Here is a 22,259-nt window from a genome sequence, read left to right as displayed (position 1 = left end):
GTAAGGGTGTCGCATCTAGGCAGTGGCCGGTCCTCACGGCCACGCCATGGCTAACTGCCGTGTAAGGGTGTCATTCTGAAAACAGTAGCTGACGACACTGACATTCTGTTTTTCCTCCTTTCCTATCGTGCTGCGCCCTGCACTCCATTTTCTGCCTGTCTCCTCGGGGGCCTGGCCCCGTCAATTATCTCCTCTCTCCAGAATCTTCAATCACTCCTTCCCCACTGGCATCTTCCCCTCCCCCTGTCTGCAGACATGCATATATCTCTCCTACCTGAAAGAAAAAGGAAACTGACCTGATCTTGGGGCTCCCTCCCACCACCATCCTATTTTCTCCCTCCTTTCACCGAAGACACGGCATCCTCATCACTACTGCCCTCTCTCACCACCATCACCCTCTCTCAACCCCCTGAAACTTGGCTCCTGTGTGCAGAGTTGTTGTTTTGCCCACCCAGACTCCACTTCTCCTCCTAGGAACAAAATTCTGATTTTCCCCACCTTCAGTCCATGCAGATTAGGCAAAACACTGACAGCATCCTTCCAAGCTGGGCTCATGAAAGGAACTACGGGGAGAGAGAGGGGCTCTCTTTAAATTGGCACTGCTGAGCTGGTAGGATGGAGGGGTGGAGTTGTTGGAGGCCATTTGCTACACTGTGTTGGGGGAATCTGGCTGAGAATGAAGCCAACCTGGGGAACGTGAGCTGAGAGATGGAGAGTCCTGATGACAATCATTTGAGCCCCTGGATCCAGCTGCACCTGAAGTCAATCCCTTTGTGGTTTTCTGTTCCCGGCATCCATAAGAGTTCTATAATTCCCAAAACCCTCCACTGAAGTGACTTTCTCCAAGTACACAATGACTCCAAGTACACCACCTTTTCTCAGTTCTCCTTCCCTGCTTGACATCCCAGGCAAAGCTCCTCCACTCAGCAGTACCCCCCTCCACCAGCTTAGGAGACATCATCCCTTCCTGGTTCTCCACTTCCCCGGCCAACGGCTCCTCTCTCTGTGTCATGGCGCCTTCCACTCCTCCCTGCACTCTAAATCTGGTGGTGCCCAAACCCCTCAGCTCCACGCCGTCCTCTCCCAACACTGCCCTCATCCAGCTCCTGGCTCCCATGCAGGCCCTGCTCGCTGACATCAGCCAACTTCTGGCCTCTCTTCCTGGGGTACCATCTTCCAATTCCAAAGACCCCTTGGACGGTCCAGACATGTCCACTCTGTCACTTCAAACTCCGGATACCTAAAATGGAGTTTGTCATCAACCCCTCTAATTGGCATTATCTCTACTACATTGAGAATAAAGAAAATCTAACTCCTCACCGTGCCTCTAGGGCCCTGAGTGTGGACCCCCAACTCCCGGCTGACTTCTCCAGCCTAGCCTCACACCCTTCTCTCCATGAGCATCCCACTCCAGCCATGCCAGCCTTTCATTCCATGGACATGAGTCTCTCCTTGCCTCAGAGTCGTTGCCCTTACTGTGCCCTCTGCCAGAACGCTCTTCTCCCAGAGCCCCACTTCGCTGGCTCTTCTTGACACCCTCCTTCTTGGAGAGGCCTTTTCTGCCCTGTTCCCTGCTGCATCCCAGGGCCTGGCACAGAACCTGGTGCCTGGAAGTGCTCAATAAACGTGTGCCAGTAAAGGGACGGGTGGTTGGCGCCACCATCACGTACCCCCTGTGCTCAGGGCTGGACGCCGAGGGACTCCCCCTCCATCTGTCAGTTCTCCTGCACCTCCTGTCCTCTCCCCTCCTCTCCCCTCCTTCTCAGCTGTCATTAACAAGACCCCAGGAGTTCCTTCCATCCTTTCTTCCAGGCATGAGGCTTAACATCTGGCAGAAGGAACTTCCCATATGGATCGTCATGACCTCAGTTTACTGTGATTTGATTTCCACTGGCTGAAATGAATGGGCTGGGTTGGTCTGCAAGGGCAACCGAGAATGCACCAAAAGTCACATGTCAGGGACTCAGCCTGCCTTTCTCTGCCGGGGTGTGCAAGAAAGGCAGGCCTTGGCTTTCATCCTGCATCTGCTTTCTGACCTATTCTCCCCGAGGTGTACGTACGCCCTGGGTTTTAAAAGCAGAGAGGCATAGACTTTGTCTTGGACCTCTCAGATGAAACAGCAGGCTGGGGCCCACGTTTCCCTCTGTCACACATGACTCATTAGACTTTGGGAGTTGGGCAACTGCTGGGATTGGTGCTTTGTCCCGTCTGTCAACATTCCTGCCAACAAATCTGAACTGATAACAGAAAGCTACTGCTTTAGTCTGCAGTCCTCATGGTCTGGGAGGGACCAGTATGAGATGATGGGATTAAAGGTTCAAAACTACCCTTTGGTGGAGATTAATATGAACCGCAAAATTCTGAACTTCAGTTTATAAAAATCACTGGCACCACTGTAAGGTAGGCATTAATTGCTATTAAAATGGGAAGTGAAAAAGCATGTAGTGAGATGCAACAGAACCACGTTTATTCGAGGTGAACAGCCCATTAGCCATAGCTGATTGGACTAGGAGTGGACACCTGACCCATGCCAGCCAATCAGCTTCTGCCCTGAGACTCTGGAATTGCATTCTGGAGCTAGAGCTGGGAAATTGTCACTTTTGGACTGCAAAGCCATTCCCTGCCATGTGCACAGAGGAGGGGTGAGGAAGAGTGGACCTGCAAAGAAGCAGAGGCAGGGCCCAGCAGCCCTGGAGAGTCAGGGAGAAGCTTCCTGGGTGCCTACTGGCTTTCTGGTTCCTCCTTCAAATCCCATGTGATGCTTCCTGCCTTTGGGGGTCCAGGAGCTTCTCAAATAACACTCCATTTTACTGCTCAAATTGGGCCAATGAGATTTCATTCACCTGTAGCTAACTGACCCCTGATAAAGACACTTCCAAAATGCAGATGTCATTACAATGAGATACTTTGTTTAACAAAAGGATTTCCAGGCTCTCTATTATGGTGACAGCAAGATTCCAGTCCCAGGGAGGATCGTGGGCAGTCATTCATTCTACAAGCACTGTTGGAGGGCTTGGCCCCCACCTTTCCTGACAGGCATGGCTATGGGATTTGGCTCTATGTAATGGGTAATTTAAAATTTCTAAGCAACTTTCCTTTTTAGCACGACCAGCTTAACAAGCATGAAATCTCAGGGGCTCAGTTCTTAATGTGTGTTGAGCCAAGCAGTGAAATGCCTGGAAGGAAGTTAAAGTGAGACAAAGTCTTCTGAACATGGACAAGTTAGAAAAATGCCCATCACCTCATAACTCCCAGAGGTTCTTTGGGTCTGTTTACCAGGAAGGTTTGGAATTGCCTAGCTCTTCTGGGGCAGGTGGCTGATGACAACTGGGGAAACAGGGCACTGTAGGGTAGTAGTTCGAAGCACGGATGCTGGAGCAGGACTGCCTGGGTTCAAATCCTGCTCTAACTCTTATTGGCTGTGTGACCCGAGGAAAGTTACTTAAACCTCACATTTTCTTTTCTTTTCTCTTTTTTAATCATATAACTTCCAGGTGTACAGCATTGTGGTTCAACATCTGTATACACTACAAAGTGATCACCACCATAAATCTAGCTCCCATCCATCACCATGCAGTTGGCCTCCTTCATTCATTTCACCCACACCCCAACTGCCTTCTCCTCTGGTAGCCACTAATCTGCTCTCCATATCTATAAATTTGTCTTTGTTTTATTTTGTTTGTTTTGTTTGTTAGATTCCACATATTAGTGAAGTCATTGGTATTTGTCTTTCTCTGTCTGACTTATTTTACTTAGCATAATACCCTCAAGGTCCACCCATGTTGTTGCAAATGGCAGGATTTCATTCTTTTTTACGGCTGAGAAGTATTACATTGTACATACATTATTCCATGTACATATATACTATATATATATGTATATACATATACCACATCTTCTTTATTCATTCATCAGTGGACACTTAGGCTTTTTCCATATTTTGTCTCTTGTAAATAATGCTGCAATGAACATGCGGGTGCATATATCTTTTCAAATTAGTGTTTTCATGTTCTTCAGATAAATACCCGGAAGTGGTATAGCTGGGTCATATAGCAGTTCTATTCTTAATATTTTGAGGAATCTCCATACTGTTTTCCATAGTGGCTGCACCAATTTACAATCTTGCCAACAGTGTACAAGAATTCCCTTTTCTCCACATCCTCTCCAACATTTATTATCTCTTGTCTTGTTGATAGTAGCCATTCTAACAGGTGTGATGGGACATTGCCTTGTGGTTTTGATTTGCATCTCCCTGATAATTAGTGATATAGAACATCTTTTCTTGTGCTTGTCGGCCATCTGTATGTCTTCTTTGGAAAAATGTCTATTCAGACCCTCTTCCCACTTTTAAATCTGTTTGTTTGTTTTTTGTTGTTGAGTTGTATGAGTTCTTTATATATTTTGGATATTAACCCCTTAAAAGATATATGATTTGCGAATATCTTCTCCCATTCGGTAGGTTGCCTTTTCATTTTGAGGATGGTTTCCTTTACTGTACATAACCTTTTCTGTTTGATGTAGTCCCATTTATTTATTTATGCCTTTGTTTCTCTTGCTTTTGGAGTCAGATCCACAAAAACATTTCTAAGGCTGATGTCAATAAGGTTACTGCCTATGTTTTCTACTAGGAATTTTATGGTTTCAGGTCTTATATTCAAGTCTTTAATCCATTTTGAGTTAATTTTTGTGTATGGTGTAAGATAGTGGTCTAGTTCCATCCTTTTGCATGTGGCTGTCCAGTTTTCCCAACACAATTTATTGAAGAGACTGTCCTTTCTCCATTCTATGTCTTTGCTCCTTTGTCATTGATTAATAGTCTATATGTGCATGAGTTTATTTCTGGACTCTCAATTCTATTCCATTGATCTGTGTGTCTCTTTTTGTGCCAGTATCATACTGTTTTGATCACTATAGCTATGTAGTATAATTTAAAATCAGGGAGCATGATACCTCCAGCTTTGTTCTTCTTTCTCAAGATGCTGATGCTTTTGGCTATTTGGGATCTTTTGTGGCTCTATATACATTTTAGAATTATTTGTTCTAGTTCTGTGAAATACACCACTGGAATTTTGATAAGGATTGCATTATATCTATAGATTGCTTTAATAGTATGGTATGGACATTTTAACAATATTAATTCTTCCAATCCATGAGCAAGGAATATCTTTCATTTTGTGTGTGTGTGTCTTCTTTAATTTCTTTCATCAGTGTCTTATAGCTTTCAGTGTACAAGTCTTTAACCTCCTTGATTAAATTTATTCCTAGGTATTGTTTCTTTTTGATGCAATTGTAAATGGGATTGTTTTCTTTACTTCTCTGACAGTTCATTATTAGTGTATAGAAATGCCACATGTTTCTGTATATTGATTTTGTATCCTGCAGTTTTACTGAATTCATTTATTAGTTATAACAGTTTTTTGATGGAGTCTTTACGGTTTTCTATATATAGTATCATGTCATCTGCAAATAGTGAGTTTTATTTCTTCCGTTCTGATTTGGATGATTTTTATTTCTTTTTCTTGCCTAATTGCTGTGGCTAGGACTTCCAATGTTGAATGAAAGTGGTGAGAGTGTGCATCCTTGTCTTGCTCCTGATCTCTTAGAGGAAACACTTTCAGCTTTTCACCACTGAGTATGATGTTAGCTGTGAGTTTGTCACATATGGTCTTTATTATGTTGAGGTATGTTCCCTCTATACCAACGATGTTGAGAATTTTTATCATAAGTAAATGTTGAATTTTGTCAAAACCATTTTTTAAATCTATTGAGATAATCATATGATTTGTATTCTTCATTTTGTTGTATCATGTTGATTGATTTGTGGATATTGAACCATCTTTGCATCCCTGGAATAAATCCCACTTATTCATGGTGTATGAGACTTTTAATGTATTGTTGGATTAGGTTTGCTCATATTTTGTTGAGAATTTCTGCATGTATGTTCATCAGTGATATTGGCCTGTGATTTTTTTTTTTTTTTTTTTTTTGTTGGTGTCCTTGTCCAGTTTTGGTATCAGGGTAATGCTGGCTTCATAAAATGTGTTTGGAAGGTTTCCCTCCTCTTCAGTTTTTTGGAAGCATTTGAAAAGACTAGGTATTAAATCTTCTTTGAGTGTTTTGTAGAATTCACCAGTGAAGCTGTCTGGTCCTGGGCTTTTGTTTGTTGGAATATTTTTAATTACTGTTTCAATCTCCTTAGTAGTAATTGGTCTATTTAAATTTTCTATTTCTTCATGACTCAGTCTTAGAAGATTGTTTGTTTCTAGGAATTTATCCATTTCTTCTAGGTTGCCCAATTTACTGGCATATAATTGTTCATAGTAGTCTCTTACGATCCTTTGTATTTGTGTGGTATTAGTTGTAACTTCTCTTTCATTTCTGATTTTATTTATTTGAGCCCTCTCTCTTTTTCTCTTGGTTAGTCTAGCTAAAGGTTTGTCAAATACATTTATCTTTTCAAAGAATCAGCTCTTAGTTTCATTGATTTTTTTCTATTTTATTTTAGTCTCTACTTCATTTATTTCTGCTCTGATCTTTATTATTTCCTTCATCTACTGATTCTGGGCTTTATTTGTTCTTCTTTTTCTAGTTCCTTTAGGTGTTAAGTTAGATTGTTTATTGGGAATTTTTCTTATTTCTTGAGGTAGGTCTGTATTGCTATGAACTTCCCTCCCAGAACCACTTTTGCTGTATCCCACAGATTTTGGTATGTTGTATTTCTGTTTTCACTTGTCTCCAGGTATTTTTTGTTTCTCCTGGATTTCTTCAATGCCGCGCCCCCACCCCAGTTGTTTTGTAGCATGTTGTTTAATCTTCATGTTTTTGTGGTTTTCCCCATTTTTTTTCTTGTGATTGATTTCTAGTTTCATACCACTGTAGTTGGAGAAGATTCTTGACATGATTTAAAACTTCTTGACTTTATTGAGACTTGTTTTGTGACTTAACATGTGATCTATCCTGGAGAATGTTCCATGTGCACTTGAGAAGAATGTATGTTCTGCTGCTTTTGGATGGAATATTTGGTATATATCTGTTAATCCAATCTGCTATAATGTGTTGCTTAAGTCTGATGTTTCCTTATCAATTTTCTGTCTGGATGATTTATCCATTGAGGTAAGCAGGGTGTTAAAGTCCCCTACTATTACTGTATTGCTTTCAATTTCTCTAAGTCCATCAATATTTGCTTTATATATTTTGGAGCTCCTATGTTGGGTGCATATACATTTATAAATGTTATAACTTCTTGTTGCATCGACTCCTTTATCATTATGTAATGCCTTTCTTTGTCTTTTATTATAGTCTTGTTTCAAAGTCTATTTTGTCTGATATAAGAATAGCTACTCCAGCTTTCTTTTCATTTCACTTGCATGGAATATCTTTTTCTATCCCTTCACTTTCAGTCAGCGTGTGTCCTTACTTCTGAAATGAGCTTCTTGTAGGCAGTATATAGATGAGTGTTTTTTTCTTTTAATCCATTAAGCCACTCTCTGTCTTTTGATTGGTGAATTTAGCCCATTTAAAGTAATTATTGGTAAGTATGTAACTACTGCCATTTTGTGAATTGTTTTCTAGCTGTTTTTGTAGTTCTTCTCTGTTCCTTTCTTTTCTCATTTCCCTTATGTTTTGGTGGCTTTCTTTAGTGCTATATTTAGATTCCTTTCTCATTTTCTTTTGTGTATGTACCATGAGTTTTTTCCTTGTGGTTACCATGAGGATCACATATGCCATCCTAGGTAAGCTGCAGTCTGTTTTAAGTTGGTAGCAACTTAAGTTTGAACACAGTCCAAAGCTTTGTCTTTCTACTCCCCCTCCACACATTTTATACTTTGATGACAAGTACTACATCTTTTTATGTATCCCTTAACAAACTATTGTAATTTTAGTTAATTTTAACATTTTTGCCTTTTAACCTTCAAGCTTGCTTTATACTTGATTTTTTAAAAATAAATAAATAAATTTATTTATCTATCTATCTATCTATTTATTTTTGGCTGTGTTGGGTCTTCGTTGCTGCGCGCAGGCTTTCTCTAGTTGTGGCGAGAGGGGGCTACTCTTTGTTGCGGTGCATGGGCTTCCCATTGTGGTGGCTTCTCTTTGTTGCAGAGCACGGGCCCTAGAGTGTGCGGGCTTCAGTAGTTGTGGCACATGGGCTCAGCAGTTGTGGCTCACAGGCTCTAGAGCACAGGCTCAGTAGTTGTGGCATGCAGGCTCTAGCATGCAGGCTCATTAGTCGTGGGGCACAGACTTAGTTGCTCCACGGCATGTGGAATCTTCCCAGATCAGGGCTTGAACCCATGTCCCCTGCATTGGCAGGCAGATTCTTAACCACTGCACCACCAGGGAAGTTGTGCTTTATAACTAATTGATCCACTACTTTTATTATATATTTACCTTTGTCATTAAGATTTTTACATTTGTATGTTTTCATATTATTAATTAGTGTCATTTATTTTCAGTTTAAAAGAGTCACTTTAACATTTCTTGTAGGGCCAGTTTAGTGGTGATAAACTCCTTCAGCTTTTGCTTACCTGGGAAACTCTTAATCTCTCCTTCAATTCTGAATGATAAACTCACTGGGAAGAGAATTCTCACTGGAAGTTTTCTTCTTTCAGCATTTGGAGTATGTCATGCCATTCCCTTCTGGCCTGTAAAGTTTATGCTGAAAAAAAATCTGCTGACAGCCTTAAAGGGATTTCCTTGTATGTCACAAGTTGCTTTTCTCTTGCTGCTTTTAGGATTCTCTTTTTATCCTTAACTTTTACCATTTTAATTATAGTGTGTCTTGGTGGGTGTCTCTTTGGGTTCATCTTATTCAGAACTCTCTGGGCTTCCTGGATGTCTATTTCCTTCCCCAGGGAAATTTTCAGCCACTATTCCTTCAAAAATTTTTCTTGCCCTTTCTCTCTTCTCCTTCTGGGAGCCTATAATATGAATGCTATTCTGCTTGATGTTCCAAAGATCCCTTAAAATATCTTTATTTTTCTAAAATTCCTTTTTCATTATGCTACTCTGTCTGGGTGAGTTCCATTGCTTTGTCTTCCAGCTTGCTGATTTGTTTTTCTACCTCATCCAATCTGCTGCTGAACCCCTCTAGTGTATTTCTCAGTTCAGTTATAATTTGTGTGATACTTTCTTATATTTTCTATCTCTTTGTTGTTCTCGCCATGTTTGTCCATTCTTCTCCCAAGTTCTATGAGCAGCATTTGACCATTATTTTGAGCTTTTTATCAGGTAGATTGGTTATCTCTGTTTTGTTTAGTTCTTTTACTGTGGTTCTGTCTTGTTCTTTTGATAGGAATATATTCCTCTGTTTCCTCATTTTGCCTAATTTTCTGTGTTTGTTTCTATATATTAAGTAAATCAGCTACCTCTCTTGGTCTTGAAGGAGTGGCCTTATGTAGGACATGTCCTGTGGGGCTCAGAAATGCAATCATGCCTGGCCACCAGAGCCAGGTCCTCAAGCAGTGTCCCCTTATGGGTTGCGTGCACCCTCTTGTTGTGGTCGTGGATGCTGCTGCCATGCATTGGTGGGCAGGGCTGGCCCCTGGAAAGACTGCAATGCTGGCCACAATGGCTGATGGGTTCTAGTGGGCAGGGTTATCACATAGTCAGCCGTGAGGCCTGGCTGAGGTGCAGGGGTGGGTGGGGCTCTAAGTGGGGTGTGCCGACTGGTGCTAACAGACTAGAGGGAGAATTCCAAAATGGCACCCACCAGCATTGGAATCAGCAAGGTAGCCTGAGACTGGAAAAATGGCTCCCTCCAGTTTCTCAGTCCCCAGGGAGCATCCCAAGTCGTTCCTGCCTCTCCAGCAGATGCTTCAAGATTAGTAGGTGGGTCCCATTCACCTATGGTCCATGCACTTTTCAGTCTGGTGTTTTTGTGCTGGTTTTCAGGTGGAGTGAGTGTGAGTGTGCCCTTTAAAAGCTAGCTTTCCATTCTCTGCAGTTCTATAGTTTTGAGTGTATTCCCCATTGGTTTTCAAAGCCAGATGTTTTGGGGTCTCATCTCTTTTGTGCAGGATCTAAGGACTGGGGTGCCTGACGTGAAGCTCAAATCCCTCAATCCCCAGGGAAAGTAACTGTACCTGTGTAATCCCTCCCCATCTGTGGACTGTCACACCTGGGGTGTGGTTTTTTCCTTGATGAGGTCATCTCTCTGCCTCTCTTACCTGCCTTGATGCTGCCCTTTTACCCTTTCTTGTGGAGACTCTGTTCATCCAGTTTTCAGGTCCTTTTCAGAGGGAATTAGTCTACATGTAGCTGTAGTTTTGTTGTGTCCATGCGAGGAGCTGAGTTCAGGATCTTCCTATGCCACCATCTCGAACCTCCCATCTCACCCTGCTTTCTTACCTCACATTTTCTTTATCTGTAAAATGGGACTAGTATGAGGATTAAATGAACCCGTTTGAGTAACATGCCCAAATGACAGCCTGGCTTACGGCAAACATGCCATGCATCTAGCCATTGCAGTTCCTTCTTTCCATCATTTCTCCCACACGGCAGAAGACCCACCATGAGTCAGGCACCTGGGTTCTGGGGACCCCAACACAAATAAGACGCAGTCCCTGCCCCCAAAGAGCTTCTCGGTTCTGTTCTCCCACTCTGCTCTCCTCCCTGATAACCAGTCTCAGGGTTAAGTCTTGGTGGGGGTGGGCAGCAGAATCTGTAAGGCTGGGGAGCCAGAAGGGGAAGCCCTGCCTGGGAGAAGGGAGCCAGCCACTCACCATGGAAAGGCACTCAAAGAGTCTGAGGGACTTGCTCTGCCCTAAGTAACATCAAGGGTCTGAAAGAGGCCACAAACGCTTCACATTTCTATGTGTAAACTCTGGCTAAATGCAGGCCTTTGGGGTCTGTCCAGTAGACAGTCACAGTGCAGATGCTAATGTGATTCACTGAAAATATACACATTGGCTTCACATACAGATACACCAAGAGGCAGAGTCACAGAATGGGGATGACGGTGATGACGATGATAACAACAACAATAATAAGAATAAATAGCAGAAGCTAACATCTGTTGGGTGCGCTTATGTCCCAGGCACAGTGCCAAACGCTGCACGCGTAGGATCTCATTTGATCCTCCCAGCCCCTTGTGAGTTGGATATTACTGGTGTCCTTATAAACGAGGAAACTGAGGCTCAGGGGGATTTCAGAACTTGCCCACAGTGTGAGTTGGCAGTGGGGAACCAGGATACATGCCCAGTCAGTTTGACTCTAGGGCTTCTGCTCCTGTGTGGTAGGGGGTGAGGATAAACTCAGGGGATCTAGAGGTGAGCCTTGCTTTGGTAGGTCCAGGAGCTCTGTGGGCAAGAAAGGATGCAGAAGCTAGTGTTGAAATCATGGCCACCACTTCTGGAGCACTTTCCACATGCCAGGCTCTGGTCAATATTTTGAAGCTATCAACTCATTCATTTTTCACAACACTGTGGGGAGTGGGGGTTCATTCCCATTTCACAGATGAAGATGCTGAGGCTCAGAAAGTGGAAATGCCCAGCTCTATAGGACCCAGTCTAGAGGTTCCAGACCTATAAGTAGCAGAGCTTGAATTTAAATGGTTTGACTCCTTGTTGCTATGCTACACTCCATCCCAGTAGCCAAATCTGAGGGCAAATATTCAGAAAACCAGCCGTTGGCACCTCCTTTCAGATCTCTTAGAGATAATCTACTGCAAAGTTCACAAAGCAGGTGAATCCTGCTAGCAGATGTATATATATATTTTTTGACCCACACAGTGGTTTAAAAATAATCTCCATCAGTTGCCAATGTTGAAAAACAAGAATATTCTACAATTTTGATTTCTCTTGATAAAAGGAAAAGGGAGATCTGGCATATGCTGGTCTTGTATTCCTGAATACCATAGTCCCCACCATTCCCTATAGTCCTTCCAACCCCCAGGCAAGAATTGATTGCTATTTTTCATCACACCTGTATTATTTTTCTAATGGTATGGTTACAAAGAAGTGAAGTTCTTAGAGACCAACGTCTCTATCAGAGGTGGGATAGCAGTCTAGATTGGAAAAGCCACGTTTTGCAAGAAAAATGGACAAAGGAACGTATCTTGGAGGTAATGACAAAAATATCTCTGAGTTTAACATGCAAAGTGTGCCTTGCCCATTTCACGCACTGCTGCCACCCCGTGGCCCCTGAGACAGGGAATTTGTGGCGCTTAGTTGAGAAGAACCCACTTGCTTTGCAGATGAGGAAACTGAGGTCCAGGGAGCAAAATGGCTTCATGCCAATCAGTGGCCCTGGCTCAGGTGAGATGGCCCCGAGTCAGACTGCTTCCCAAGCTTACCTCTGCTGTCTGGCTGGCCATCACTATGACTGTTGCTGAGGGCGTCCTTCCTCAGGCCCCTCCTCCCACTAGCAGGGTGCTCCCTGTGGGAGGGTTGGTTAAAGATGTCGAAGTCATCACCGCAGACTCTGGGGGTTGCTCTCTGAGCTCTCTCGCTGGCGATGACATTCCAGCTGCTTGTCCGCCCTTGCTCACGCCTGGGGTCTTTATCTCCAGCCTCGGTCTCTCCAGGCCCCTCACGGATGATATCCTCTGACGGAAGCCTGCCTCTCCAGTCCAGCGGCTTCTCCGGACTCAGCCAGAGGGGTTTTGACTTCAGGCCTCCCTGCTTCCTGCCTTTCCCTGCGGGAGAAGGTTGTAACCAGGATGGGGTTTTCCCTGGAGGCCCAGAGACTTTTCTGCCCATAAGGTTTTCCAGCTGTTGGATCAGTGAGAGCTCCTGGTCAAGAGGAGGAGGGCATTCTGCGGGGGAGGAGTGGGGAGGGACACTGGGCATGCCACCCGGCGAGGATGGTGCAGCTAAAAAGCTGCACTCTTCCTCTAACTTGGACAAATTGTCTTTCATGCAGTCAGGAGAATTCATCCTTCCACCAAATAAATGTCCTTGTGAAGAAGCCTTCACATCCTCTGTTGCTCCAGCTGGCTGCGAGTAACTGGCACCGAGCTGCTTGTCCCCATCGGTGCTGTTCCTCTTGTGGGCACCTTTGCTTTCTTCTGAGTGGACAGCAACGCTATTTTCCATTCTCTCATTTTGCAGGCCCACCAGGATGCTCTGTGGGGCCTCGTCACCTCCTTTGTCTAAGTTGCCATCAAAGATGAGTTTTTTGTTGACATAAAGCTTCACGTTTTTGGCTCCAATGTCAAGATCCTGAAAACACAAAATTTCACAAAATGAAGATGCGTGGCATCGGACTGATGTATCAAATTTTGAAAGGAGCACGTGAAAAAGACAAATGTGGGACGCTGGAAACGTGAGCTTTCTGAGACTACAGCACTGGGGCTGTTAAATCAGACTCCTTTTCATTTCGGTGCAAAGGGTTACACATGTTATAAATCAAAGGACTTTCACAAAGAGGCGGCCTCCATCACCATCTTCATCATCATTACCTCCTGCTGGGACACATGTAATAGCCTGCTAATTGGTCTCCCTGCTTCCTGTCTCTTGCTCCTGCGACCTCACCTTCACATTGCCACCCGCCTTAGTTTTCTACAAGAGCAGATCTGACCCAGTCACATCCCTTTGTGAAATTCTTCATGTTTTTTTTCACTGCCTATAGCAGCGTTCTTTAAAGTATGGTTCCTGGGCCTCCTGCGTCAGAAAAGCTTGGCAGGCACATAAAATGCAGATGCCCTAGGTTCCATGGGTGCCATATTTTGGGGGCCCTGAGGGCAGAGCCTGAGACAAGGATTTGAGTGCAGGTAGCTTATCAGCAGGTGCTCCTAAGAGGGAGAGTCAGGTAGGGCAGGTGAAAACCCAAAAAGGTTTTGGGGCTGGTCACTGCTGTGGGGAACTGGGGCTCCATCCAGCTGGGACACTGTGAGGGATCGGCAGAATGCATCTCAGAAGTGTCCCTCCTAAGGCGGGAGGCTGGGTGTTTATCCACTGACTCCCTTCCCTGCTGTTGATGGCTGCCCCTGGGGAAACTGACTCCCCGCCATGACTACAGGCTAGGCCCTCTAGAAGCTTCGGCAAAAGGACCCAAGCAGAAAGGCTCAGAGCCTGGAAGCGCTGGAAGTGGTGCCCAGTCAGCACGCCCGGGACTGTCCCAACGCAGCCGTGGCCACAAGTGGAGGGGAGCCCAGAGGATGCGGTGTGGGCACTGCACTTGTGTGGACCCATGAGATGAATTCCGAACCCCTCAGCATGACATATAGTAACCTTCACAAAAGGGTCCCTGCTAGCCTTCTGTCTCCTCCTCTCCCAGCACATGTGCCCCGTATGAGGCAGGTGTTCAACGCTTCTTGGGTCATACTTAAAATTAGGGGGCTTCCCTGGTGGCGCAGTGGTTAAGAATCCGCCTGCCAATGCAGGGGACACGGGTTCAAGCCCTGGTCCGGGAAGATCCCACATGCCGCGGAGCAACTAAGCCCGCGTGCCACAACTACTGAAGCCCGTGTGCCTAGAGCCCGTGGTCCACAACAAGAGAAGCCACCGCAATGAGAAGCCCACGCACCGCAACAAAGAGTAGCCCCCGCTCGCCGCAACTAGAGAAAGCCTGCGCGCAGCAACGAAGACACAACGCAGCCAAAAAAAACCTAAATAAATAATAATAATAAAAAAAAGCGCCTTTTGGCACACAGTTTGAAAAAAAGGTCAATTCCAAACAATCTAAACATTTGTCAATAAGGATCTTGTTAAATAAAAGGTGAGGCATCCAGACAGTAGAAAACCACCCGGGTTAAAAAGCAAGAGGCAGGGACTTCCCTGGTGGTGCAGTGGTTAAGAATCTGTCTGCCAATGCAGGGGACACGGGTTCGAGCCCTGGTCCGGGAAGATCCCACATGCCACAGAGCAACTAAGCCCACGCACCGCAACTACTGAGCCCTAATGCCGCAACTACTGAAGCCTGTGCGCCTAGAGCCCATGCTCCGCAACAAGAGAAGCTACTGCAATGAGAAGCCCTCGCACCACAATGAAGAGTAGCCTCCGCTTGCTGCAACTAGAGAAAGCCCGCGCACAGCAAAGAAGACCCAATGCAGCCAAAAAAAAAAAAGGGAAAAAAAGAAAAGAAAAAAACATCAAATAACACCTCCTCCTGCTACTGCCTTATTTGGCCATACCTCTTTACACAAAAACAGTTTTTTGGTTTTTTTTGCAGTACGCAGGCCTCTCACTGTTGTGGCCTCTCCCGTTGCGGAGCACAGGCTCCGGATGCGCAGGCTCAGCGGCCATGGCTCACGGGCCCAGCTGCTCCGCGGCATGTGGGATCTTCCCGGACCGGGGCATGAACCCGTGTCCCCTGCATCGGCAGGCGGACTCTCAACCACTGTGCCACCAGGGAAGCCCACAAAAACATTTTTAATAAACAGCTTTCTTGAGGAATATAATACATACCTCATACAGTAAACTGTACATGTTTAAAGCATACAACTTAATGGATAAAGAAGATGTGGTATATATATATATATATATACACACACACACAATGGATATTACTCAGCCATAAAAAAAAGCATGAAATAATGCCATTTGCAGCAACATGGACGGACCCAGAGATGATCATACTAAGTCAAGTAAGACAGAGAAAGACAAATATCATGTGATATTGCTTATATGTGGAATCTAAAAAAAAGATACAGGGCTTCCCTGGTGGTGCAGTGGTTGAGAGTCTGCCTGCCGATGCAGGGGACACGGGTTCGTGCCCCGGTCCGGGAAGATCCCACATGCAGCGGAGCGGTTGGGCTTGTGAGCCATGGCCACTAAGCCTGTGCGTGCAGAGCCTGTGCTCCACAGCAGGAGAGGCCACAAGAGTGAGAAGCCCGCGTACCGCAAAAAAAAAAAAAAAAAAAAAAAAGATACAAATGAACTTATTTACAAAACAGAAATAGACCCACATTCATAGAAAATAAATTTATGGTTACCAAAGGGGAAAGGGAGGGATAAATTAGGAGTTTGGGATTAGCAGATACACACTCCTAAGTATAAAATAGATAACCAACAAGGATCTACTTATAGCACAGGGGACTATATTCAATATTTTGTGATAACCTCCAAGTGAAAAGAATCTGCAAAGGATATATATATATATACACACATATATATATAACTATATATAACTGAATCACTGTGCTATACACCTGAAACTAACACAACATTGTAAATCAACTATACTTCAATAAAAAAAAAATAAAGCACAGTACTTGATAAGTTTTAACACATATCCACCCATGATCAAGGTAATGAACACACCCATCACCCACAAGGGTTTCTCGTACTCCTATGTAATCCCTGCCACCCTATCTTCTTCCCCCACCCCGAGCCAACCACCCATCAGCCTTCTGTCACTATAGATTACTCTGCCTTTTCTAGAATTTTTCTATGAAAGGCATCGCACACTATGAACTCTTTGGGGCCTGGCTTCTTTCACTCAGCATAATAACTCTGAGATTCATCCATGTTGTGTCAATGAGTAGTTTTATTCCTTCTTATTGCTGGGGTGCCCCACAATCTGTTTGTCCACCTTTACAGCAAACTCTAAGAGTCACAGTCACAGCTGCACCTCCTGCCCGCTGGCCTCTGCCTCCTCCTCTACACGAACCCACCCTGCCAAGGGTGCCAGCAACTGGGTCACAGAACTTCCCTGTTTGCCTGGATGATTCTGATTTATTCCTGTTGCCCTGGTCTATCACTCACAGAGCCTTCTTTTCACTCTCAGGGGTGCCCTGGTTTGGACAATCAGCTTTAGGGTCCAGCAGGGGATCAGACCCACCGGGAAGTTCTCCTTTCTCAGGTAGGCTGTCCTCCGGCCCCCGCTCTTACCGCAGCCCAGGCTCCCCGCTGTTGCTCCTCTTCAACTGGGCCTTGGCCAGTTGGGCTGGTCCCCGGCCTCCCGATTTTCCAGCACCCTCTCACTAGGGGGTCCCACTCAGGCCCAGGGCCCTATCATTCTCTCATTGGTGACTCCTATTTAATTTTATTATTGAAGTATAGGTGATTTACTATGTTGTTTCAGTTTCACATGTACAGCAAAGTGATTCCGTTTTATATGTGTGTGTATATATATATTCTTTTCCATGTTCTTTTCCATTATGTTTTTTTTCAAAATAAATTTTATTTATTTATTTATACTTTTGGCTGCATTGGGTCTTTGTTGCTGTGTGTGGGCTTTCCCTAGCTGTGGCGAGCGGGGGTTACTCTTCGTCGCGGTGTGCGGGCCTCTCATTGCGGTGGCTTCTCTTTGTTGCGGAGCACGGGCTCTAGGTGCGCGGGCTTCAGTAGCTGTGGCACGTGGGTTGAGTAGTTGTGGCTCACGGTCTCTAGAGCGCAGGCTCAGTAGTTGTGGCTCACGGGCTTAGCTGCTCCATGGCATGTGGGATCTTCCCGGACTAGGGATCGAACCCATGTCCCCTGCATTGGCAGGCGGATTCTTAACCACTGCGTCACCAGGGAAGTCCCTTCCATTGTTTTACTGCAAGATATTGAATATAGTTCTTTGTGCTATATAGTAGGTCTTTGTTGTTTATCTATTTTATATATAGTAGTTTGTATCTGCTAATTCCCAACTCCTAACTTATCCTTCCCCACCCCCTTTCCCCTTTGGTAACCATAAGTTTGTTTTCTATGTCTGTGAGTCTGTTTCTATTTTGTGAGTAAGTTCATTTGTATCATTTTTTAGATTCCACATATAAGTGATATTTGTCTTTGTCTGATTTACTTCACTTAGTATGATAATCTCTAGGTCCATCCATGTTGCTGCAAATGGAATTATTTTTGTCCTTTTTTATGGCTGAGTAGTATTCCATTGTGTATATATACCACATCTTCTTTATCCATTCGTTTGTCAGTAGACATTTAGGTTGCTTCCATGTCTTGGCTATTGTGAATAATGCCAATTAACACTGGATTCCTGACTATTTTAATCTCCAATCCTGACCTCTCCATCCAGCCCACAGTGACCATGTGACCTCTCTTCTTGGATATCTAACAGGCGTCTCAACCTTAACAGGCCCCAAACAGAATGATCAATCCACTCTTCCCAAACCTTGTCATCTTTCATCTCAAAAGTGGTTCCGCCGTTCAACCAGCTGCCCCAAACCTGGGAGTCCTTGAGTCTTCTTGCTGTCTCACTCACACATCCAATCCATCAGAAGCCCTGCAGCTCTACCTCCAAAACCTCTCCGGAATCTGACCTCTTCTCCCTGAATGGTGGCCACCTCCTAGCCCGGGTCACAGTCATCTCTCCTGGAGACAACAACCGTATCCTCCTAAGTGCTCTCTGTGTATCCACTCTGCACCGTCACCCACCCACCCCCACCCCACTCCGGCACACACACTTCATTTCCAGCAGCCAGTCTTTCTTTAAAAACACCTTAAATCAGGGAATTCCCTGGCGGTCCAGTGGTTAGGACTCTGCACTTCCACACCAGGGGGCCCAGGTTCAACCCCTGCTCAGGGAACTGGGATCCCACAAGCCGCACGGCGCTGCCGGAAAAAATCAAACCAAACCAAAACAACTTAAATCAGATCACGGCAGGCCCCTGCTTAAAACCACCCAATGGGGCTTCCCTGGTGGCGCAGTGGTTGAGAGTCCCCCTGCCAATGCAGGGGACACAGGTTCGTGCCCCAGTCCGGGAAGATCCCACGTGCCGCGGAGCAGCTGGTCCCGTGAGCCATGGTCGCTGGGCCTGCACGTCGGAGCCTGTGCTCCGCAACGGGAGAGGCCAAAACAGTGAGGGGCCCGCGTACCACACAAAAAAAACAAAAACAAAAAACAAACACCCAATGATTTCCTACTACGTGGAGAATAAATTCCAGCTCCCTTCAGCGGTCAATGTGGCCTGTGTGATCTGGTCCTGTGACGACCTCTCTCTCCCCTCCCCTTCTGCTTCCAACACACCGCTCTGCTTGCTGCTCTGTGATCCCAGTGAGCTCCTGCCCACCTTGGGACCTGGGCACCTGCCTGGAATGTTCTGCTCCGGAAACCTGCAAGGCTGGCCCCTCCTAGTCTTCAGAGAGATGTGGCTGCTCTCCCTAGAGCAGCCCCCGCCCCATCCAGTCACCTCTCTAGCCCATGGCCCTGTTTTCTTTCCTCCTGGTCTCTGAAATGGTCTTGTTCATCAGCTTTCTAACTTATTTATTGTCTCCCCCACTCAGAGTTAAGCTCCAAGACAGCAGAGAGCCTACTGATCTCGTCCAAGGGCCCAGCAAGGGCCTGGCACACAGCCGCTGCTCAGTAATCCCTTTGGCATTATAAGTGAATAAACACAGGTACTTTTCTCCCCGGGGAACACTGCTCTCTAACAATCATCAGAGAAGAAACCTGATCAGAAAAATGGTAGCCTGTTGGTTTCAACCCCAGACCGTTTTCCATCTTGCTTTGGCTTCTGATCTGCTCTTGGGATACAAGATCTGAGATCCCAGAGGTGTCCATCTATACTTACTTCCCCCTGCCTTAGCCCTCCTGAAATCCAGGCAACGAAGCTCCAACTAACTTCCTAGTTCACTAAGTTATTGCTACGCAGGTTTCCATAGCAATTTAGGATGAGAAACGTCAAGCCCGTGTCACACCACAGGAGCCCAGCTTCCGTCGTCCAATTGCAGGATGGCAGGCTGCTATTTGCCGCCTGTCAGAAAAGTCGGTTCTCAAAGCGCTCTTTTACATGTTTATACGGATGTGTTCTCTGTTTAGCGGAGGCACAGCGCAAGTGTGTGCTGTGAATTAATCAGGAAACAGCTATTGGAGAAGGACAGCCTGGGCAGCTTTCAATGACTGGTCCCGCAAAATTACCGCCGTGGAAACATCTGGTGAGACAGACACGCTCTCACTGAAAGAGGCGGGGGGGTGGGGAGGAGACCTTTCAGTCTGCACGGTCGTCACATGGGCATCCTGGCTTCCGTAAGGAGATGCCTGGTTTCCACAATGGGCTCCTTGACCGTCCGCGAACGGCCTAGAGCCCCATCTGACCTCAGCTCTCTCCAAGAAGCCTGGCTGAGTGGGGACAGAGAGAGGGGAGCAGGCTGGGGCAGGGGTGTGACCTCTCATGCCCCTAGCATCAGGCAGGTAGGAGAGAGAAGAGGGTTAGGGTGGAAACCACAGGGAGTGGCGGGGGGTATGGGGAGCTGAGAGGTTCATGCCCCCTACCTGATGGTGTTTAAACCTGCCAAGTTTCCAACACCCTGCAGACCAAACAAGCCGTATCTGTGGGTGGCTTTGGTCCAAGCATCACCAGGATGGGATCCCTGGTGGGGAATGGTAGGGAGTCACTTCTCTGGGGATTCCATGTGTTTAAAAAAAAAAAAAAGGCTGCATGCATTGGCCCATGCTGTCTTTGGAACAACTCTCCAAGGTCTTGGGCATTAGGGCCCATCTGACAGATGAAGAAACTGAGCTTCAGCCTTCTCTGAGGTCACACAGTTGGTGCACAGGGAGCCACTCTGGCTGGCACCCTGAGGTCCTACTGCCACCTCCCTTTGGGTCAAGCCAGACCTGGAGAGGGCCTCCGTCTTGGCCGTGCTAGCCTGGCCACCCGCTCTGGGTGGAACTCTGAGTCCCCACTTCTATTTTTTAATTAGTCCCCATGGACCAACTATCTCGTACTCCCATCCTAGCTCTCTCCTCACTCCCTAGAGGCAGTCACTGTGGGCACTGGTGGGGAGCATGTGTACGTATGCTTGTGTCCTTCCAGACTTTTCCTATGTATTTACATACATATCGATGCAACAGACATCACACCTCAAGAGTGTGGTCCAGAGCTATGTGAGACACATGTCTGCTCCATGGAGAAGAGGGGGTTGAGATTTTGCAGGTCTGTACTACTTGGCATCCCTCTGTAAAGCTCTGCATGAGGGGTGACTTTGGGAATAGATCCAAGGGAAAATTCTTTCACTCCTAAACAACCAGCCTGCTCCCTCCTTTCCAACCAGAGGGCTCTAGTCCTGGCTGTTTCCTCCTTTGCCTCAGCTTCCAAGAAATCGAGGTGAAACTCCATGCTGCTGCTGACCTTACCATTTGTGTGTGTGTGTGTGTGTGTGTGTGTGTGTGTGTGTGTGTGTGTGTACTTGCTTCCTTGGTGCTCATATTTCCTTCCTCGTTTAACTAGAGTTATTGCTATGCCCTTTTGTTGATGCTGTCTCAAACCCCTTTTGCAGTGGATTTTCAAAAGGACACTTTGAAACTCTGTGGCTGCCACGTAGTCAATGGGAGCACCTTCTCTAGTCCAAAGAAAGACTTTATCCTTCTTTCCAGTTGACGAGAACCAATCACGTTGAGACCGTAATGCATTTTAAACACAACAACATTAATATTATTTTGATCTAAGTAACTGAATTGACTCGATAAGGCCACTCTCCTCCCTGGTCCTGGGGTCAAATGACATGTCTCTTCCAATGAGCACATGAATTGCTCAGCAAAGATTGATGGCGGCCCGGCTCTATCATGACAACAACCCAAGAAGAGGCGGGGGCTCTTGTGCTCACAAAACACTTTCCCTAGAGACCAACAACTGCCCTCAGCACAGGCGAAAAAGCCTGAAGGAAATAATCTGGAGCAAAGCATTGTCTAAGCCTACGTGCCGGATGCCAGGGAGGGTCCATTAAAGCAAACCCTTCCTCGGTGTGGATGACAATTGGAGTCGAACCTGCTGTGTGTCGCTGGACCTCATTCATGCACAGCCCGAGGGGGCCCACACTCTAGGGGTTCTGTCACCTGCTGGGCACCCACGCTGGCTCCACTGCACAGGGAGGACATGGGCTGCCGTCCCTTACTGCTCTCTTTGCCGGGAAGTGCTGGGTCCACAGCAGGAGGGGCCGAGGGGCTGTGGGCTGATTGGGAGGCTTGTCAAGCACGGGGGACTTCGGGGAGTGAGCTGCGCTGCCCAGAGAGCTGCCACATAGGCTTCGGGACCTGGCTCAGGAGCTGACGACCCCTCCGGGAAGCCCCTGGCTCTCCCGATCTGCCCCTCCCCACCTCCTCGGGTTGAGTCGAGGGTCCCCCTCTAGGCTCTCGCAGCTGGGCTTGCGACTGGACCCTTGCGCCTACTACCTCGTGGCCCCATGTGCTCACCTGTCTTCAGCCGGGGAACAGGCCTATCCCCATCTATCTTGAGATCTAGTTCTGGGAACTAAACCTGCTCTTTCCACCTGAACTTGAATGCTTTATTGAGAGGAGATCTCAATGACCTTTCATATGTCCTTTGGGAGGAAGAGCAATGAAAACCTTCTTTGTGATGAAGCTACTTGAAGAAGATGGTGGGGACACGTGACATTTAACAAGCTACATTTAACCTATTACATGCCAGGCTGGGG

General features: G+C 46.2%; 1 protein-coding gene across 10 annotated transcripts in view; it reads right to left on the bottom strand.

The window, feature by feature from the left end:
- Window positions 1-22,259, bottom strand: part of KIAA0556 (KIAA0556 ortholog) — a 201,610-nt gene that overhangs the window by 31,773 nt on the left and 147,578 nt on the right. For all 10 annotated transcript variants that reach the window (XR_003793117.1, XM_029220374.1, XM_029220375.1 and 7 more), the window contains one exon: window positions 12,296-13,163. Coding sequence is in view for 9 of the 10 variants with exons in the window: in XM_029220374.1 (XP_029076207.1) it covers window positions 12,296-13,163 (868 nt within the window). In the remaining variant the exon portion in view is untranslated. The remainder of the gene's footprint in view (window positions 1-12,295; window positions 13,164-22,259) is intronic.

This window comes from Monodon monoceros, unplaced genomic scaffold (genome assembly GCF_005190385.1).
Source record: "Monodon monoceros isolate NGI ecotype Baffin Bay Population unplaced genomic scaffold, NGI_Narwhal_1 Super_Scaffold_13, whole genome shotgun sequence".
In the NCBI taxonomy this organism is placed as follows: domain Eukaryota; kingdom Metazoa; phylum Chordata; class Mammalia; order Artiodactyla; family Monodontidae; genus Monodon; species Monodon monoceros.
The sequence above is the reverse complement of the archived record's forward strand: the minus strand, read 5'-3'. Positions and strand labels throughout refer to the sequence as shown.